This window comes from Paralichthys olivaceus, chromosome 7 (genome assembly GCF_024713975.1).
Source record: "Paralichthys olivaceus isolate ysfri-2021 chromosome 7, ASM2471397v2, whole genome shotgun sequence".
NCBI lineage: Eukaryota > Metazoa > Chordata > Actinopteri > Pleuronectiformes > Paralichthyidae > Paralichthys > Paralichthys olivaceus.
The window spans coordinates 96,464-118,180 of NC_091099.1; the positions used below are offsets into that span (position 1 = coordinate 96,464).

Here is a 21,717-nt window from a genome sequence, read left to right on the forward strand (position 1 = left end):
ATAACAGTCGGTCTGTAACAGTCAGTTATAACAGTCGGTCTGTAACAGTCAGTTATAACAGTCGGTTTGTAACAGTCGTTTATAACAGTCGGTCTGTAACAGTCGTTTATAACAGGCGGTCTGTAACAGTCGTTTATAACAGGCGGTCTGTAACAGTCGTTTATAACAGGCGGTCTCTAACAGTCGTTTATAACAGGCGGTCTGTAACAGTCGTTTAGAACTGTCGGTCTGTAACAGTCGGTTATAACTGTCGGTCTGTAACAGTCGGTTATAACTGGCGGTCTGTAACAGTCGGTCTGTAACAGTCGGTTATAACAGGCGGTCTGTAACAGTCGTTTATAACAGGCGGTCTGTAACAGTTGTTTATAACAGTCGGTCTGTAACAGTCGTTTAGAACTGTCGGTCTGTAACAGTCGTTTATAACAGTCGGTCTGTAACAGTCGTTTAGAACTGTCGGTCTGTAACAGTCGTTTAGAACAGTCGGTCTGTAACAGTCGGTTATAACAGGCGGTCTGTAACAGTCGGTTATAACAGGCGGTCTGTAACAGTCGTTTATAACTGGCGGTCTGTAACAGTCGGTTATAACAGTCAGTCTGTAACAGGCGGTTATAACAGGCGGTCTGTAACAGTCATTTATAACTGGCGGTCTGTAACAGTTGTTTATAACTGGCGGTCTGTAACAGTCGGTTATAACAGTCAGTCTGTAACAGTCGGTTATAACAGGCGGTCTGTAACAGTCATTTATAACTGGCGGTCTGTAACAGTTGTTTATAACTGGCGGTCTGTAACAGTCGTTTATAACAGTCGGTCTGTAACAGTTGTTTATAACAGGCGGTCTGTAACAGTCGTTTATAACAGGCGGTCTGTAACAGTCGTTTATAACAGGCGGTCTGTAACAGTCGTTTATAACAGGCGGTCTGTAACAGTCGTTTATAACAGGCGGTCTGTAACAGTCGTTTATAACAGTCGGTCTGTAACAGTTGTTTATAACAGGCGGTCTGTAACAGTCGTTTATAACAGGCGGTCTGTAACAGTCGTTTATAACAGGCGGTCTGTAACAGTCATTTATAACAGGCGGTCTGTAACAGTCAGTGCAGGGAATGGTTGTGGTTAAGTTCCTTTTCACTTCAGACTTTATCTACAACTTAGCCTCCTGCTGAAGTTCTGATGTGCTGACCCTCATAAAAAGCTGGATATAATAAACTGATGACTTCCTCATGGTCAGAGCAAACAGGTGATGTCCTGCAGGGGGTGCAGAGAACCAGTGCTGCCCCCAGCAGGACATCACCTGAACTGTTGCAGGTTCTTTAGACTGACTCGTTTTTGTAACTTTAACAATAATTATTTTCTTCACCTCTGTTTATGTAATTTATATAATAAAAAATATATATCACATTTGTGTATTTGAGTAACTTCACTGACAGCTCGTCTTTTCTCCAAAGTGTGACATCACCGAACAAAAACTCAACAATAACAGTGTTTGTGAACATGTTAGTCACCATGGTTACAGGACATCCTGTTTGACTGGATAAAGAATGTGATTCTTCTTCAGATCGAGGCCTTTAACAGATCCGATGGTGACTCACAACCCTGAACCCCACATACACACAACACAAAGACACAACACATCCACAAAGAGACAGACAAACCACATGTGTTGTGTTAATAATTAAAGTGAATTTTCGACTCAGTGAGATTCAGGAAAACTTTTCATTTCATTAGTTTGATGATACAAAAACAGACGAGTAGAAAAGTTGACGATAACAATGTTGTTGTAAAAAACAAAAACAATCACACTGAATATTTACATCAGGTCTAAACACAAAGTCACAGCTGAACAAGTTTTTTTATCGAGCGACGAGTCTGCGTCTGGTCGTCTGATCCACCAATTTGTGATACTCATCCAGTTTGTCTCGAACTTTGTTATAGATCTGAAAGCACAAAAACAAAAAGTCACCTTCAGGAATTATGTTCGATGCCATCGTTTACAACAACAGAGGTGAGGTGTCAGTCAACAGTCTGTTTGATTAAACTCAAACATCTGGAACGACTGTTGACTGACCCCTAACCCTGAGATGTTTAAACTGGACTTTTATTGTGAAGGAGCCACTGGAAACTGTTTATCTACAAGAGTCAGCAGACACACACAAAGGAAGTGATGCAGACTCACGCTGCTGTTGGTTTGAGTGTCAGCAAGTGCCTGCATCAGCTGATCGATCGACGTGTACGGAAGCCAAACTGAAGAGAAGGTCGCAGACAGAGGCTTCTAAAAAAACACAACACGCACAACGTTACACACCTGACAGTACACAACGTAACACACAACCTTAAACACATGACGGTACACAACATTACACACACGACAGTACACGTTATGCACAACCTTAAACAAGACAGTACACAACGCTATACATAAACACGACAGTACACAATGACACACACCAGGACACGTTTTACACACGACAGTACACAATGCTATGCACCCAAACACACTTACACGACAGTACACAGGATTAACAGTAGTAGTAGTGTGTTTGCTGTATTACTTCTATTCCAAAGTACTGATGTCCTCTTCCCAGCAGAGCGTCCACATTCTCCAGGACAAGTTCAGCTGCAGCTTCCAGAAGGTCAAAGTTCAGGTAGAGACGCAACAGTGATGCTGCATCCACAGCCTGACAGAGAGCATGATGGGAAATACAATCTGTCACACAGGGAGCCGACATCATTTTCCTCACAGTCTCTCCGAAATTGTTCAGTTACAACCTCCCTTGTCATTGGCTGATTGCTCACCTTGTATGACTTAACCAGCCAATCAGGTAGAGGGGCACCATGTGACAGCAGCTTGTTGATGACACTGCGGTGGTGCTGTCCGTTAGCGGAGGGATACCTGTCCAGGTAAGAGGCCAGTAGCCGCCACGCCTCATCTGCAGCACTGAGGACAGAACAAAGTAGAAGCTGTGGATTTCTGTCTCCATAGTGTGGACATGACCTTTAACCTTCAGTGCAGCTTAGGGTAGAAAACATTGAAATAAATTAATGTTTCTAACTCGTGATAATGATTCATGTTGTCATGTCTCCTCATCTGCAAACATTAGATAAAAGTATTTATTTCAGTCATGATGAACAGTCTCGAGTGACACGCACGCAGCCGGAGGTGAAGTGAGAACAGTTCGGGTTAAAGCTGGATGAGAAAGCACACTAACGAGGATCTAGGTGACATGACGTGTGCTGACCTCATCATTGTGGAAATCCTGTTTCCAGTGTGTGAGCAGAGAAAGGGGGAGCGGAGGAATCTGTCAAATATCTTACCTCTAACTTTATACACTAATGAAATGGTCCAGAATAATATAAAACCGGTCTGTAGCTCATGAAGTCCTACCTCAGCTCCGACATGTCAAAGGGCCTTATTGATCAGCATGAACCAGGGTACAGCTGAGCTGAACAATGTGATTGATGACTTTGCATCAAAGACGGTCAGGATTTAGCTGTGATGCAATGTCGTTGCACATAAGTGTGCAATAATGTGTTGTTGTAATTGTGCATTTGTGTACTTAACTACACAATGTCTTTCACCTGCATGCGCTTGTTACCTACAGTGTTTGGTTTGGAAACCTTAGAAATTCATCAATGCTTTTTGGAGACGATTCTGTTTGTTTCTTCAGAACGTAACCTCCAGCACTCACTGCAGCTGTTTGTAATGTGTGAAACGAGTGTGAAGTGGTTGGGACGAGAATCAATGGGATGTGAGGTTTTCAGTTAACAGTGGGTTATTCTGAGTTTGTCCTGAGTGAAAGGAGTTAAGGTGTCTTAGGCTCTTAGTCGTGGGTGAGGGGGGATGCAGGGTTGCAGGGTCAGCAGAAATGCTGGACTGTTGTGGTGAAGAGGAGCTGAGCCTCAAGATGAAGCTCTGGATTTACTGGTCGATCTTGGACCTTACTCTCACCTAGGGTCATGAACTCTGGGTGGAGACCGAAAGAACAAGATCACAAATACAAACAGCTGAAATGACTTGTAAGTCAGACGTCTAGAATCAGAATCAGAGACAGGATCAAGAGTTCAGATGTCAGGAGGGAGCTTGCAGTACAGATGCTGTTCCATCACGTCAAAGGAGTCCGTTGATGTGGTTTAGCATGTGATCAGAATCCTCTGGATGTCTTTAGTAGACAGACTGGGAGGACTCCCCAACGTCGAACCAGAACATCCCATCAGGTCTTAAACCAGGAGGAGCTGGATGTTAAAAACACCTGGAGCTGGATCTGTTGAGAGGAGGACTGGAACACCCTGATCAACCTGCTCCTGAAACCTGACTTCAGAGAGGAGGAAGAGGAAGAAGAATCAAACCTGGACTCTTTGGTGTTGACGACAGTCGACAGCTGATTATCAGCCAACCAGCTCCAAGCTTCATTCTGAGTCTCCTCCCCCCCAAACTGAAGCCTGACGCACCTGAGAACAGACCAACACCACAAACATCAACATGTCTCATCAAGAGGGGAAAGGAAAAAGAACTTTCATGGTTCTAACTATGAGTGAGCAGAACCTCAGGGTTGTAAAACAGCAGAACCAGAACTTACTTAAAGGCTAAACCCTCAAACACCGGAGTCAAGGTCAGTTTGAACGTCTGACAGAGACACAGAGCCGAGTCAAAGAGTCCAGACTGAACCAACAGGGACACCATCTCCTCCGCTGACGCACTTCCTGTCAGAGAGAGGCGGGTGAGAGAGAGACAGAGAGATAGAGACGAGGAGTTGAAGCTGCTGATGTACCTGCAATGGTGGCAGATGGTGGGTGGTGCTGGGCTAGCGTCAGGCGGCAGCGAGACAGGAAGTACTCCTTCTCCAGGTCGTTGAGTTCCAGAATGTCAACCTGACGTTTAACTGCAGCAGGAAACAAATGTTCAAACACCAGTACTTCCTGTTCCAACACGTCTTGACACAATTCCTCCATCAGAGGGTAACAACACACAACACTGTTCACAATGAAGCTGCTGATAAAGTTTTATTAAAACAGTGAATCTGACCTGGTTCACATGAAAAATCTCCATCAGAGTTTCTCTTTGGAGACGCTCCTGCACGCTCGTACTGCAGCACACACAGAGAAACACACACATGCTTATTTTCAATAAGACAATATCTATTGTAGACAGTGTGCATGTAGAGTGCGTCTGTACCACAGCTCCAGACGCAGGTGTGACGATCCAGGCATACTCTGGTCTGATGAGGCGGAGACAGTTGAGAGCAGACAGGTAACAGTTCACCTGTTTCTGAAGACCAAGACGAGTCGGAACCTCGCGTCCAAGACGCATCGCCAACTCAAACATGACAGTCCCCGCTGCATGCACGCACACGCACACACAGGGAGAGATAGAAACACAAACACCCCATCATCAATTCAATTATTATTTAAATTTTACTTGTATAGCGCCAAATGTAATCTCAAGTCTCTTTACATAGAAGGTCAAGGCCAAAACATTATAGAGAAACCAACAGTTCCTACAATGAGCAGCTCGTGGTTGGTGAGCAGAGAAAAATGGGGAAGAGAAGAGAGAGACCAGAAACAGTTGTGTAAGCATCATGTTTCACACGTGTTATGTCAGTGTTGTGTCACACCTTTCCTGTAGTTGTGTCTGTTGATGTGGAAGGCATACAGCAGCTCGTAGTAGTTATGAGTCAGCAGGTCCAGACCTCTGGCACGAGACTCGATGATACTGACGACCTAATGACACAAAACTAGATTAGTCCTCGCACTGTGTCTCCACCACAGGGAGGTGGGGGAAGGGTATCCACACTGAGTCCCTACAGTTAGTTTTAGAAAACTTACAAAAGATGTGTTCAGAATTTCAATTTTTTTAGTGAGGATGAAACCTTTTATTTAAATCAAAAGAATGAGGATAATTCAGTGTTGGCAATTATAAACAATACAGTCTTTAGAGAATATGACAGTAACATGATCAGGTCAGATATCAAAGGTGAAGGATTTACCTCATCGTGCAGGTTGACGTAGGAGAATTGGACTAAATCCTGGAGCTGAGAGCGTTCACACAGAACCACCACCAGCTGACGGAGGCAATCCAGCTGCCTGAATGGACAAACTGATGATAATCCACTGAACCAGATCACATTCGTGTGTGTGTGTGTGTGTGTGTGTGTGTGTGTGTGTACGTAACTGCTGTCTGGGTTCTGTGTGTGTGTGTGTGTGTGTGTGTGTGTGTGTGTGCGTACATGCTGCTGCCTGGGTTCTGTGTGTGTGTGTGTGTGTGTGTGTGTGTGTGTGTGTGCGTGTGTGTGTGTGTGTGTGTGCGTGTGTGTGTGTGTGTTCGTACATGCTGCTGTCTGGGTTCTGTGTGTGTGTGTGTGTGTGTGTGTGTGTGTGTGTGTGTGTGTGTGTGTGTGTGTGTGTACGTACATGCTGCTGTCTGGGTTCTGTGTGTGTGTGTGTGTGTGTGTGTGTGTGTGTGTGTGTGTGTGTACGTACATGCTGCTGTCTGGGTTCTGTGTGTGTGTGTGTGTGTGTGTGTGTGTGTGTGTGTGTGTGTGTGTGTGTGTGTACGTACATGCTGCTGTCTGGGTTCTGTGTGTGTGTGTGTGTGTGTACGTACATGCTGCTGTCTGGGTTCTGTGTCAGAGCTTCATAAGCTTCACTGTTGTGTCCGAGGTCCAGATGATGTTTAAAGATCCGAGTCCACAGAGCAGCCTGAACATTGATTTACATGCTTTCAACTCAACTGTTAATAAAGTTTTGTACAAACACAAATACCTGACACCTGGTTTTACCTGTTGCTTACCTGAGTGCTGACATCACCAACGGCCTCTGTTAAGGCCAAAGACGCTAACTGGATGACCAGCTCAGGTAAACCCACATCCTCCAGTAAGCGCAGCACCTGAAGACACAGAGTCTCATGTTATTTTATTGACACACAAAACGCCATGGTGGACAAACAGAGCTCTGATTGGTCAGCCGAAACACTCTTATGTCAACAGCTTGTTTGAGTAATGTCCCGCCCCTTATCCAGAGGCCTTCTGATCAGCTATTAAGAACGCTGTACCCATGGTAATGGTTCTGACTATTCAAGCCAATCTAGTAGACTGCCAAGTGAAATGTTCAGGGGGTGTTGGAGGTAGAGGCGTTTGTGTGAAGAGTGACCGAGATGAGCAGACACTCGTGAATCTCTCGTCGCCTCACAATTCTGATGCTATGATTTATTGATAAAACGATTTATGCATCAAATAAATGTATTTCTATACATAACCACATGTAAATAGTCATTAATGGATGATGTCGGATCATGAATCCGGATCATTCCAATCACTTTAACCATGATGTCCTGGCTGTGTGTCTCATAAAGTCATAAACTCTACAGCGAATACACAAACACAAAGTAAACATCAGATCTGCTCACGTCCTAACAACTTCTGACTAGTGTCAGTGTTTATTGATAAAGTGTAGAGTGAGTGGGAGATTGAAGGGAGGAAACTCAGACCAGAGACATTTATGTTTTACGCTACATTCATCCAGAGTCGTCCACTTTGCAAAGCAAGAATCGAGCAGCAGTCACACACAATGGAACCAGAGTAACATTTGTGACTTCAACACCGATGTTGTGGGACGTCACACCTTCATCAGTACCTTGTTGTAGTACTGTAACCTGCAGGTCGCTGCAGCTTCTTCATCCTCAGTGCCTGTCAGTCGCATTAGAAACTCCTCCTTCTCCACCTCTGTAGCTGCCTCCTGGAAACACTGCAGCGCCTGAAGGACAAACCACAACAACATTTAAACGTCAGTGTGTGAAGCTGTTATGTCGACCGACTCTAGAGCACCTCCCTTCCTAACTGGCACCTTGGCTTAACCTGCACTTAAGCAGTAACAGGCCCGCACTTCTTTTTTATTCTTTCTATGTCGTTTTATAAGCAGTATTTATTGTTACACCAGGTTTTTAATGCTCTTAGCTTGATTGTTCTCTCCCTTGTACGTCGCTTTGGACAAAAGCGTCTGCTAAATGACTAAATGTAAATGTAAATGACTCTAACTGCTCGACATCACCCACCTTTTGTCCCTCGCCATTAGCCAGGTAACATTGACCCAACATGAAGCGACACGAGCCAATGTTCACCTGACACCACGGACCAATCAGCCTCACGTACTCCTGAAAACAGGAAACACAGGTGAGATGCTCTTCATCAAAATAAATACGTCATTGCATTATGTTAAATCACATTGTATGTGTAAGTTCAGAGTGAGGTCAAAAACTGCCTTGTCTTATTAAAGCATCCCAACAGAAATTTAACTTCCAGCTGACCATCAGTTCCATAACGAGATGCAGTATGAAAAACTATAGATACTTCAATGGTAGAGTTAGGGTTAAGGATCAATAATAATCAATAACCATCAATAATCATAATGATCATAGACGCAGCTCACCTGCAGCTGTGTGTACTGACAGTTTGACATCAGACATTCAGGAAACTGGAAACCAGGGTTACTGGGCCAACTGAGAGACGCCAGTTAAGACTGAAGAACTTGATTTCACCAGAGCCAGTAACAGTCAATCATTCATTTTACACTCACTTAAAACAGTGACGATTGTTTCTGCAGCTTTCAACACGTTTCAAAAACTTTTTCAAACCATAATGAATTAATTAACAGATTTGAAGGAACATTCGTAGAAATATAGAGAATAACCCCGGAATGTTAAATTAACATCATTATGACAACTTCAAAGCATGAACTTGCACATGAAAAAGTTTATGTTGATTTGATGTTGACGTTGACAGCAGTGCAGTGACGCCGCCTCACGTCTGATTGGATGAGGATACAGCAGCTGAGCGAGCAGAGCGACCACGTTAGAGATCATGTGGCTCCAGACAAGCAGAGCATGACTCTGCTGCTGAGCAAAGATCTGAGACATGATGATCCTCCTCGCCGCCGTCTGATAGAAGAGCTCCACCACAGTCTGAGGACTGAGTACTGAGAGAGAGACAGACAGGCAAAAAGACAGGTACAGTGTATATAAAGACTACAGACCCCGTGAAAATGCCAGGTTGTTGTGATTAATCATGTCGTGTATGTATGTAATGTGACCTATAACTTTGTGCTTGCATAAGTGTGCACACCTTCTTATAATTGGGGCTGTTGCTGTGTTCAGAATTAACCAATCATGTTTAAATTCAGTTGACTCAAAGCGGACAGTACAGACCTGCCATCAGTACAAGTGACTCATAACCACCAAATAAAGTTTAGCTGTTCTAGAAGGATTTTCCTGACATGTTTTGGTGCAAAAACAACACAGCACATCACCAAGAGACCACCATACCCACGGTTAAGTATGGTGGTGTCAGCATCCTGCTTTTGACCTGTTTTTCTTCAGCTGGAACTGGGGCTTAAGTCAAGGAAATTATGGACAGTTCCAAACAACAGTTAACTGAGGCTAAAATTCTTCAGGCCTGAAGAGGAATTTCACCTTTCAGCACGACAACAACCAAATATGTCCAAATCAACAAAGGAATAGCTTCACCACAAGAAGATTCGAGTTTTGGAATGGCCAGAGCCCAGACCTGAATCCAATTTAAAATCTGTGGGCTGTGCTCAGGAGATTCTGATAGAAATCTGACAGAGTTTTTTTTGAAAGAAAAATTGGGTAAAGATTGTCAAGATGTGCCATGTTGACAGACAGACAGGTAAGCAGACACCGACCTGTTCTGTTGGATGGAGTTGGACAGTCAGACAGTTCTAACACTGTGAGGTGCTGCAGGTTGGCGTCTCTGAAACAACACAAGGTCAGAGGTCACATATGAAGGCTTACTGTTTAACATCTGAACAGTAAAATATATTTAATATATTCAACAATAAAAACTTTACGGATGTTTTAACGTCAGATGTGCTGCTGATGGCACGAAGGAGGGAGAGAGAGACAGAGAGAGCGAGAGCTTCTCGGGCGGCCATCTTTATGGAGCAGATAGTCCACGGTGTGTAATGTACCTGTACAGGTGTCTGTATGTGTGTGTACTCACATGATGTCCACAGGGACGGACAAGGCAACGCTCTGACTCATGTGTTTAAGGAGGTGATAAGACGACAGGAGGTGACAAGTCCGAGGAATCAGGTCCTGCTGAAGCTGCAGCAGCTGAGCCCCCCCACCCAGAAACACCTACACAAAACCACACACACAGAGAGAGAGAGAGAGATTTAGTCCTGAAGTCATGAGCAGACAACTGATGACGCTGTCAGTGGCAAACTTATGTATGTCTGTGTGTTTAAAGCTCCATTTTTGTTGTGGCTTGTCTTATGAGCAGTCTGTAACAGTGTGTGTGTCGTACGTTGTCTCCCAGCCTCAGATAGAGTTTCTGCAGGATCAGCAGGTCTCTGCAGAACAGCGCTCTGGTCATGGCCATGTGACTGACAGCCTGACAGACGAGAGAAATGGCGGCACTGCTGCCGTACAGCTGTGACAGGCTGATCCTGACGTTCAGACCCTGACCTGTCAGACACAGACGAGGGAAAAGAGACGACACTTGCGTCAGCCTGTTGTGCTTTTGTCTCCAGACGTTTTAAGTTCACCAAACGTTCGTACCAGGTGTGATGGCTCCTTCACCTGTGACATCTGAGTCCGTCTCCAGGTCCATTTCCCTCAGTAGGACCATCATGGCCGCAGTCGGGTTACGGACATCCTGCAGTTTGTTCTGAATGTCCTCTATCACATTATCGCTGCAAGAAACATGTGACTGTTGAGCATTTTGAAGGTGTCATGACTCAAAAATTTCAGCTGTGGAGGGTGAGTTCCAAGCAGTTCACCTGTCATTGGACAGCATTGTCTCCATGACGACCTCAGAAGCTCGTCCAGGTGACTGAAGATGATCCAGAGCTTTCTCCATCTCATATGCCATCTCTCCAGAAACAGCATCACTGAGCAGCCGCAGACACTGGACGAGCTGCAGGATGTCCCGGCCCACTTCCTGGTCTGAACGCAAAATCATGTACACAACTCACACAATCATCTTCAACAACTAATTGATTGAATCAATCATAAATAATTTAGTAATTGATTAGTCTGGTCTTTAATAACACACGATGTGTTAAATATGTCGATTTGTGCAACGTGCGTCGACATGTCATGAAGGAAACTGCGCCTACTCAAAGCATGGATTCAACCGAAGAGCAAGCTAAAGCAAAAAATACATCGCCCACGATTATTTTAAGTGTGGGAGCTCTTTTAGTCAGAGATACGAACAACATAGTGCTCTGTAACTCTGCAAATCAGAAATGTCTTATCACAGCAGCACAACTATGTATGAGCGAGTGTGGAGGAAGGGAGAAAGAAGGAGGGGGAGGGAGGAACGAGGAGAGAAGGACTGGGGCGGTGAGGGGGATTGTGTGTGTGTATCTGTATTGGGTGTGTTTGTTACTGTGAGTTAAATTATTCCAGTTAAAAAGGATTTTGTTATATATATTATATTTTCCGAGGAAAAGGAATTTGATACAGAGACTCTGAGGCTCGAAGTGACTAACACTCTGCTGCGAGGGACAGAAGATGAAGTTCAATGTGTAAATTAAAAACTATATAACTTTGATTGGTCATTAAGAAAGTTCTGTATAAATACAAACTATTTACCATGTTGGGGAGGTCAGTGGTAAATAACATATACTTAACATGTGAGGTCAGTGGTTACCTTCAGTGACAGGCGTCTCCTCCTCAGAGAACAGATACTCGTCGCTGCTCAGATACAAATGATCCACCGCAAAACAAGGAAGCAGGAAGGAAACGGAACCCTAGAACACACACAGGTTACTCATGTATGTTCTTAGCATCAGACCTTATGACTCTTCCTCAACCCTCCTCCCTCACCCATCCTCACCTTCTTGAGCAGACACACCAGTCCGGTGCTGTGACTCACGGTAAGAGCAAACGGGGTGGACAGAGACTCTTGGTACTGAAGACAACATGCGTAGAACTTTGACCAGAACTCAACCTGCAGCTGACGGTATTCCTCCTGAGAGAACTCAAACTCTGTCACACTGTTCTGAAGCTGAGAGCAGGAGAGGAGGAGGAGAGGTTTTGGTTTTTAAAGTCCCTTTATTGAACATCACCCTAACCCCACACACATTAAAAACTAAGACAAAAACCATCTTACAGAAATCTAAGCCATCCATTTTCATAATGAGAGCATAAACTCCCCCAACAGCCCATCGCCTCAGATCCTGTTAGGTCTGGAACTCCCTGTCTGAGGATTTGAGACTTGCAGATTTAGTCAGATCTTTTCAATCACTTCTCAAAATGCATAATTTTAATTTAAAGGAAAGCCTTTTATTAATTCCAGTTCACCCTTGTTCTTTTAAGATGTCTTTTATTTGATTTTACTATTAAACAGTTTGACAGTTTTATTTGCCTCTGTCCTGTCATATTTGATCTTGTTTTAACTTTGTAAATCACTTTGTAACTTTGTTTTGAAAAAGTTTATTATGATTGTATGATCAAAGTAGATTACATGTTACTGTCATTGCACATAGTACAAGTGGAACGAAACGCACTGACCAAAGCTCCCCAAACCCTCTCCTACAGGTAGAATGTAATCCCTCTTCACACTAGGGGTTTGCAATGTTGACAAAAAATAATATCTCGATATTTTCTGGGATTATTAGACCGCTGGTGGAGCCTGGCCGGGCCAGGCTCTCTGTCCGGAACAAGTGGGTGAATGGGAAGGAAAAAGAGAGAGGGGATAAGGCTGAGAGACCCACACCATGAAATTAAATCACACCGTTTTGAGTAGAATATGATTGTCAGGGTTTCTGACCCTTGGCCACAGGAGCAGTATGGAGTCATGTTAAGTGTTTTCTGTTGTTTCATTGCGTTTGAAGAATCATTCACCAGTTACTTCAATTGTATTGGATTTAGCTACAACACTGTTTACCCGAAACTCCAGAAGTGTTTTCTTGACTCAGACATTTGACCCCCCCCCCCATCATAGTAGCAAGTAGCAGCATAGTGGTGTCAGCAAGAGAGAGAAAGAGGAAGAGAGCAAGCAGAGTCAGGACACGCTGCATTGATTAACTCATTTACGAAATGTGTCAATCATTATTTGGTGATCGGTGTTGAAATTGATCAACGCTTTTTGCTTTTTCTACATTACATGTTATTTGGCAGATGCTTTTATCCTAAGCGACTTGCAATTAGTGCTATCAACATCTATGAAGATTCATTTAGGGGTTCATGTCTTGCCCACTAACCCTTTCTTGACACTTCGGCATGCAAATGTGGAAGACTAGGATTCTGTCTGTGAGGTCAGTAAGACAATTTGTGAATTATTTTCATAATAAAGAGCAGCAAAATTCAAACAGATCATAATAAATTACCTCCGTCTCCACAGCAACTGTCACTTCCTTCTTCAGCGTCTCCCAGGAAACGTCAGAGATTCTCTCTGAGCCACGACGGAAGATCTGAAACACACATGTTAGTACATCTATATTAGTGAGGACATATACATTCCCTAGCCCATTACCCTAATAAGGAGAGGGAGAGGGAGAGAGAGAGAGAGAGAGAGAGAGAGAGAGAGAGAGAGCTCATGCACAGATACGTGATTGCACAATGTGATGTTGCCCTTAACTTAAAAACCACTGCCACTCCTTTCCCTGAAGTTCTGGGACTATCATAGGAAGCTATGTAATTCAGTTATAGTGATCAAGTGCTTATAGTGATGAATTTGGCCCTGGACAAACGTGATCACTGTGTTTCCCTTGTATTAGAAAAACTGCAATATGTTGATAATTTAGTTTGTGTTTTAGAGGACACCTATGAGGCTTTTTTGCAGGAGCTGAATCCAGCTGTGAGAGTCTCTGCTGAAGAAATGAATAGAACAAATTGATTTGTTAAATAAAATATGATTATTGCAATAATCGTTTTTCGCTGCACACAGACACAATATCAGTTCTCACCTGCAGAGCTTTAACTACGGCCGCAGCCGAAAATCTGAGAGGGGAGAAGAGAACGTCCAGGTACGTCTCCTGTTGACGAAGACACACACAGGAAGCTGCTAAGTGATGTCTACATGCCATTTGTTCACATACGCGTAATAAACATGTTTCATAAAGGTGAATCAGGTCACATGATCAACAACTCAAAACATCTGTTCAACACACATCTGGATGAAGTTACAGTTATGGTAACTGTATAGTCAATTGACTTAGTCGTCCCAATCACCAGTTGAGTTATGTTTGCAGTCATGACCTTCGCTAAACTGGGTCCAGACTTTCTGCAACAACAATATAGTGGATGACTGAATCTCAGTGTGTGAGAGTGCCGCACCTTTTAACATGTAGAGAACTTTTTATGACATGTTATATATACTGTCAGTGGTGATGTGTGGTGTTGGTGCTGTTGTCTTTCACACAATCACCTCCTCCAAAGAAACTGTGAAGGAGGTGTACGTCTGAAAGCAGCTTTAGTTATCTGGTCAGTGGTGTGGTTAGGTATCAGCGCAGGTATCTGGTTGTGTGGTCTGTGGTGTGGTTAGGTATCAGCGCAGGTATCTGGTTGTGTGGTCAGTGGTGTGGTTAGGTATCAGCGCAGGTATCTGGTCAGTGGTGTGGTTAGGTATCAGGGCAGGTATCTGGTTGTGTGGTCTGTGGTGTGGTTAGGTATCAGCGCAGGTATCTGGTTGTGTGGTCAGTGGTGTGGTTAGGTATCAGCGCAGGTATCTGGTTGTGTGGTCTGTGGTCTGGTTAGGTATCAGCGCAGGTATCTGGTTGTGTGGTCAGTGGTGTGGTTAGGTATCAGCGCAGGTATCTGGTCAGTGGTGTGGTTAGGTATCAGGGCAGGTATCTGGTTGTGTGGTCTGTGGTGTGGTTAGGTATCAGCGCAGGTATCTGGTTGTGTGGTCAGTGGTGTGGTTAGGTATCAGCGCAGGTATCTGGTTGTGTGGTCTGTGGTCTGGTTAGGTATCAGTGCAGGTATCTGGTTGTGTGGTCAGTGGTGTGGTTAGGTATCAGCGCAGGTATCTGGTTGTGTGGTCAGTGGTGTGGTTAGGTATCAGGGCAGGTATCTGGTTGTCTGGTCAGTGGTCTGGTTAGATATCAGGGCAGGTATCTGGTTGTCTGGTCAGTGGTGTGGTTATGTATCAGGGCAGGTATCTGGTCAGTGGTGTGGTTAGGTATCAGGGCAGGTATCTGGTCAGTGGTGTGGTTAGGTATCAGGGCAGGTATCTGGTCAGTGGTGTGGTTAGGTATCAGGGCAGGTATCTGGTCAGTGGTGTGGTTAGGTATCAGGGCAGGTGTCTGGTCAGTGGTGTGGTTAGATATCAAGGCAGGTATCTGGTTGTCTGGTCAGTGGTAAGGTTAGGTATCAGGGCAGGTATCTGGTTGTCTGGTCAGTGGTAAGGTTAGGTATCAGTGCAGGTATCTGGTTGCCTGGTCAGTGGTGTGGTTAGGTATCAGTGCAGGTATCTGGTTGTCTGGTCAGTGGTAAGGTTAGGTATCAGTGCAGGTATCTGGTTGTCTGGTCAGTGGTAAGGTTAGGTATCAGTGCAGGTATCTGGTTGCCTGGTCAGTGGTGTGGTTAGGTATCAGTGCAGGTATCTGGTTGTCTGGTCAGTGGTAAGGTTAGGTATCAGTGCAGGTATCTGGTTGCCTGGTCAGTGGTGTGGTTAGGTATCAGTGCAGGTATCTGGTTGCCTGGTCAGTGGTGTGGTTAGGTATCAGGGCAGGTAACTATTGTATGCTCAGTGATGTGATACAGGTGTGGGGCTGGTCTTACTCTAGGGTCCTGGTCGACTCCTACATGAACTTCTTCCTCTGGTGAAGGCTGAACAAACACCTGGTTCCACTGACCTGCTGAGTTACTGAATACACAGTTACACTTAAAGACAGTTACACTTAGTTACAGTTACATGTATTTATATCAACAATCTCTCATACTTACTGTTCAAAGTTAATGTACTTAATGACAGTGGCGTTGGACTCGTCCACCCACAGTCCCCACACATCTGTAGATGTCAGATGAAAATCCACCAGAGTTTCCTACACACAAAGGTTACATATTTATAACGTGCATATTGCACTTTTCTACGTTCTGCCAATGATTCACAGGTAGAAGAATCATGTTGTCAGACTATTTAAATTCAAACAATTTCAACAGATGAAAAACAATAAAATGAAAATTGTCAATGAAATATCACAAAAATAATTATAAATATAGCTGCAAGTAGCAATGAGCCTGTTCGAGGCTTAATGCACTCAAAAGGAGGAAGCGGCTCGGTGGTGGTTTGGGTTTCAGGCTTCACAAAGTTGAGCAAAGTAAATTCAATCAGTTTAGTTCAAGTGTCATCGCTTAAATGTAGTAGCGGTGCGATAATTGAGCAATCAGTCACACCATCCGTCCACCCTTCATTTGATCATTGTGGATTTTTTGGGGGGTTCATACTTGCCCCCAGAGCACTGGTAACAGATTTGGTGAAATTCTGTCCAGGAGTTACTGCTGTACATGTTTTTGGTATTTTTGGTGCCCCTTAAGGGCGGAACTCAAACTGCTTAAAGATGCCTAATCTACAACATGCTATGAACATCATTAACACTAAGAAATAGTTTTATAGTGATTAGACAAATATTTAAAGAGTTATGGCCAATTTCCAAAAAATCTGTCATGGCTTAGTTTTATGGTCTAACAGGCTCTTTTGTGGAAAACATTTGGACTTATAATAGTCAATTGGTATTATAATGTGAGGGCCATGGCCTGTTAACTTTCCTTTTCAAAGCTTGATTACTGTGCCACCATGTGGACGAAATGAGGTCATGTTTCAGAGAAAGGCGATGCACATCAATTTGATGTTTCGTGTTTCTAGCTCATTCCAGTTAATAGGAATTTGAGCCGAGCAACAGACACCAAATAATAATAATAACAAACCAGAGCAAAAATAGTAAGGTTCTGGCCATTCGGGCTCAAACCTTGATAATACCTGCGTGGTGAACAGGGTGGAGATGTGTTCCAGGCTGTAGCGGTTGTTGTCGGCAGTGACCAACTGCAGGACGGTGAACTGTCCTCGCTGAGGGATGGCCAGGTAAACGCAGAGACAGAGGCCGGTGGTGGAAGAGAAGGTCATCCTCAGACGATGACCCTGAGCAGACACACGCTGAACTCCTTTACACGCAGGCATGTACTCCAACACGTCCACCTCCAGCAGACATGCCTGCTCCTACACACGGAAACACAACACATGTTTTAAACAAGCTCATCAACAGTTACCTCTGTGTCTGTGCATCTGTGTGTGTGTGTGTTGTGTGTCTGACCGTGAGCGACCACATCCTCAGTCTATGATCTTGACTTAGTGTGAAGATGAATGAGTCGTCCTCCAGTTCTCTGACGATCAGACTGACCACGTGTTCAGTTCTACTGTCTCCTCTCATCACTGTTGGCATCCAACCCGACAACCTCCGCATCACCGAGCTTCTCTTCAGCTCAACCGTCGACACGCCACCTGCATACAACGGGCAACACCACATTAAGAGACATCTTGTGGTGAAGCTATATATGACAAACAACTGAATAGTGTAAAACTGTGTCTGTAGTTCATCTTTCTCCTGTGAAGCAGCAGTTTCACATCCGTCATGTTAGAAAACTCATCCACTCACTCATTCTCATATGAGGACGCTTTCATAGCTGCCCACTGCTCTGTGTGGTCACTGTGTGCTGTGTTCACACGGGTGGGTTAAATGCAGAGGTCAAATTTCCCCAAGTTGCATGTAGTGCTGTGTGTGCATGATTGTGGGACAATAATCAATAAATAAAAAATAAAAAAAGGAAGAAGTCTGTGTTTAAAGTGTGTGAATCAGTGAGCTTGTGTTTACCTGGTGTGTCATGGGGGGGCAGAGTGACCACCACGATACCCCCTGCAGATGAAGCTAGGGCGTAATGCGCCTCCCCCTGGTGACTCAGCCAGGCTGTGCAGGAGCTGGGACTCCCAGTCTGTACCACTGAGCTGGGGATGGTAGCACTCTGCGATGGGTCCTGCAGACTCAGCTTCCCCACATCAGTGAGGACGGACTGCATGTGGAGCTCCGTCACCAGCTCCTGAGGAGAACACAGAACATTCAGGATTCTGAGGTTCTCCACTCTGAGGTTCTTCATTATACGCATTGAATATCAAGTGTTGATACTATATCAGGTTCAGCTTAATGTTCTTCCAGAAACATACAGATGTCCCATGACCCTCACATGAACTTCACATGACCCTCTGTTTGTGTGTTCATTGCTGTCAGGAGGAAGCACAGGCATTGTGATCCTTTAAGGTAAAACCCTGAGACTCACACTGCGGTACATGCATGTGGGGTGAGGCAGCACCAGTCTGTGGACACTCTGATTGGTGGAGATGAGGATGATGACGTTGCTGAGCGTCTCCTGGATGGTGACCCCCCCGGGCAAAACATTGCAGTGGGTGAAACGGAGTTTGACTGTGTTGTTGAGCAAGTTGGCGTCCAGAGACTGTTCCACCAGCTGCACCGAGTCACCAGACGTCAACCTGCGCAGAGTCAAAGCGGTTACACATGACGACATCACCTGACCACACGAAGCAGGAAGTGCTGCTTCACCTGAAAAAAACTGCTAGTGTGAACGGCAACTGGAAATGTTCAGTTAGCATCAACAATGAGTCAGGAAACACTAAATATGTCAAAATAATCAGTATAAATCACTATTGATAATAATATGTATTCTGCTGCTAAAAAAATGTAGAGGAAACATTGTTAAATGTATATGGCAACTATCAAGTAAAGGTATAATCGGTGTATTATTGCTGTGCCAACAGGCGCTGTGAAAAATCTTGGACGCACCGAAATTATGGCTTCAACAAGAAAAAGTTATTCTGGAGTCCTGTGCTAAATACTTTAACCCAGTGGTGTCAAACTCCATCACAGAGAGGGACAAAATTAAAAACTGAGACTACGTCAAGGGCCAAACAGGGTCAACATTTATTAAACAGCACAAACAGGATATTGGATAAAGAAAACATATTGAGGTCGGCTACATTCGTCTTTGTCATCTGTTGATAGCTGCCAGTTCATTAAAGTTTGGGGTTTGGTTCTGTGGAAACCCTCAAGATGGAGTGAAGGTGTGCATCAGTGAGACGACCCCTGTGTTTTTGTTCATCTTCATCACAGAGAAAAGCGTGTGGAGGAACTTGAAGGGGCACAGTCACAGCACACAGGCAGTGGGATCTCTGGACCACTGGAAAAATAATTTAATATCATCAAATACTCAGCAGGTGAGGAGGGACGCTCGTTCTGTGTGTGCCTAGTCAGGCAATGCACACCCTGGCTCGGCCAGTGGAGCCTTTGCACTAAGCCTGGCTCCCACTCGGCGAATGGAAAGGAGGGCATTGTACAGCACACCGTGGCTCTGCCTATGGAGCTTTTTTTTTTTTTTCACAAAATAAAGGGTCTTTTAAAAATGTACCGACAGGCCAGTTAAGATAGACATATGATATTTTATCGCAGGCCGGATATAATTGTACCCGCGGACCTTGAGTTTGACATCTCTGCTCTAACCCATCCTTCCAACCAAGACTTCAGTCAAACAGATGTACAACATGTAGAACAATTGCTTGTTGCTTTTCGCATTTTAAAAGATATGTACAGCAAAAATGACAACCCCTAGCCACCCCTCTTGATTCACAGGAAACACTGCTTTAAATTTGTATATGTAAGTTGACTTTAAACTCCTTACAGTTAAAACATTAAACTTCCAATTTGCCTTAAACATTTTAAAAAGGTGTTCTTATCGTCGACTTTTGACAAATGAATGATACCGAACCCTCAGTTTGACAGTGTGGATATTAAACATTCAATCACAAGAAAACATGTTTGATTCAGTGTCGAGGTCGTCAGCTGAGTGTCTCTCTGAATATGTCAGTTATCAAATCATCAGGTGAACACCAGCTGTCACTCACCAGTGGATGAATCTGTTGCTGGTGACTGACAGCAGCTTCCCACTCTCCTCATAATGAAACGCTCCAGCACTGTCTGCAAACTTCTGGCCACCAGCGGGAGCAGTCACACCTGCAGACATGAGGGTTTAGAGTGACTTTTACTTATCAACTACCCATGGAACTAGGATTACTAGTTCTAACTACAGACCATCCCTTCACCATCCATCACAATTAAGTATAAATATCACAATTCAATATAAATATCATCTCAACTAAGTAAAAATAACAACTAAATACAATTCTAAGTTATTTCAATCCCGATTGTTGAATGAACAATTTCCTCCACTTATGAAATTCCTCTCTTCACATTATTATAATATTTAATCTGTTCAGTTTGTTTTGGTTTTGAATTAAATGTATTAAATGTTTTATTGTTAATTGTGTGAGTAACTGATATTAGATGTTTCCTGAAAAACATTTTCTCAGGAGTCATCTCTCCTTCACCTCGTGACGTTTTCCATCGGGGTCAAGGAATAGTGGTTAGGAAAGGAGATGATTCAGTGGTTAAGAAAGGAGGAAAGGAGATGATTTAGTGGACAGGAAAGGAGATGATCAGGAAAGGAGATGATTTAATGGACAGGAAAGGAGCTAGTGATTATCTGACATTATCTGCTGTCAACTGCTGTTAGCTGGTGCTAGTTAATGCAAGCTGATACTTCCTGAAGTTAGCTACTGTTATCTGCTGCTGTTCGCTGGTGCTAGCTGAAGTTATCTGCTGTTAGCTGGTGCTAGTTAATGATAGATGATAATGGCTAAGGTTAGCTACTGTTATCTGTTGCTGTTAGCTTGTTCTAGCTGATAGTGGCTGAGGTTAGCTGGTGTTAGCTGATACTGGCTGAAGTTAGCTACTGTTATCTGCTGCTGTTCACTGGTGCTAGCTGAAGTTATCTGCTGTTAGCTGGTGCTAGTTAATGATAGATGATAATGGCTAAGGTTAGCTACTGTTATCTGTTGCTGTTAGCTTGTTCTAGCTGATAGTGGCTGAAGTTAGCTGCTGCTGTTAGCTGGTGCTAGCTGATAGTGGCTGAAGTTAGCTGCTGTTAGCTGGTGCTAGCTGATAGTGGCTGAAGTTAGCTGCTGTTAGCTGAAGTTAGCTGCTGTTAGCTGAAGTTAGCTGCTGTTAGCTGGTGCTAGCTGATAGTGGCTGAAGTTAGCTGCTGTTAGCTGGTGCTAGCTGCTGTTAGCTGGTGCTAGCTGCTGTTAGCTGGTGCTAGCTGATAGTGGCTGAAGTTAGCTTGTTCTAGCTGATAGTGGCTGAAGTTAGCTGCTGTTAGTTGGTGCTGTTAGCTTGTTCTAGCTGATAGTGGCTGAAGTTAGCTGCTGTTAGCTTGTTCTAGCTGATAGTGGCTGAAGTTAGCTGCTGTTAGCATCTCAGAGACGCGGGTGATGCAGACACATTGTGTTTAAGTTACCGAGGTTCAGCGTCACTTCTCTGAAGCGTCGAACAGTTTCTCTCTCGAAGCCGCAGATCTCCACGAAGCTTCTTTCCAGCGCCACCGCCATCTTGTTCTCATGCACCTTTGACGTCAGAGGGAAGAAGGCCGCGCGCTGAGAGTTCAAACATTTAAAGACACAGGGCACCCGAGCTGTGATGACGTCATGACGTCCTCAGCGTTTCCTGTTTGGTTTAGTTTAATTAACCTCTTAATTTAATTTAATTTAAACTTTTGTTGGTTCTATTTCTTTGTATACAGTCACTGGTGGTGTTTGTATTTAATTATTAATGAATATATACAGACTGTATACAAAGAACATCAAG

The 21,717-nt window shown here is 44.1% G+C and overlaps 1 protein-coding gene across 2 annotated transcripts; it reads right to left on the reverse strand.

Moving 5' to 3' along the window:
- Positions 1-1,696: 1,696 nt before the first annotated feature.
- Positions 1,697-21,539, reverse strand: nup160 (nucleoporin 160). 2 transcript variants are annotated; one of them, XM_069528845.1, is made up of 34 exons: positions 21,371-21,539; positions 19,920-20,028; positions 18,284-18,494; positions 17,824-18,046; positions 17,266-17,453; positions 16,935-17,171; positions 15,902-15,999; positions 15,737-15,821; positions 13,921-13,989; positions 13,342-13,425; positions 11,847-12,017; positions 11,661-11,760; positions 10,786-10,951; positions 10,586-10,698; positions 10,311-10,471; positions 10,005-10,141; positions 9,688-9,755; positions 8,811-8,961; positions 8,416-8,485; positions 8,042-8,140; positions 7,624-7,743; positions 6,782-6,877; positions 6,596-6,690; positions 5,979-6,075; positions 5,607-5,712; positions 5,168-5,328; positions 5,018-5,078; positions 4,764-4,874; positions 4,572-4,695; positions 4,342-4,443; positions 2,791-2,932; positions 2,547-2,672; positions 2,171-2,266; positions 1,697-1,931 (listed from the first exon to the last, which is right to left on the reverse strand). In XM_069528845.1, the coding sequence occupies exons 1-34, from the start codon at positions 21,459-21,461 to the stop codon at positions 1,848-1,850; spliced, it is 4,152 nt and encodes a 1,383-aa protein (XP_069384946.1). In that variant the 5' UTR covers positions 21,462-21,539; the 3' UTR covers positions 1,697-1,847. The 2 variants fall into 2 exon arrangements, with proteins under 2 accessions (XP_069384946.1, XP_069384945.1); XM_069528844.1 differs by having other exon boundaries at positions 10,565-10,698.
- Between the last annotated feature and the right edge of the window lie 178 nt (positions 21,540-21,717).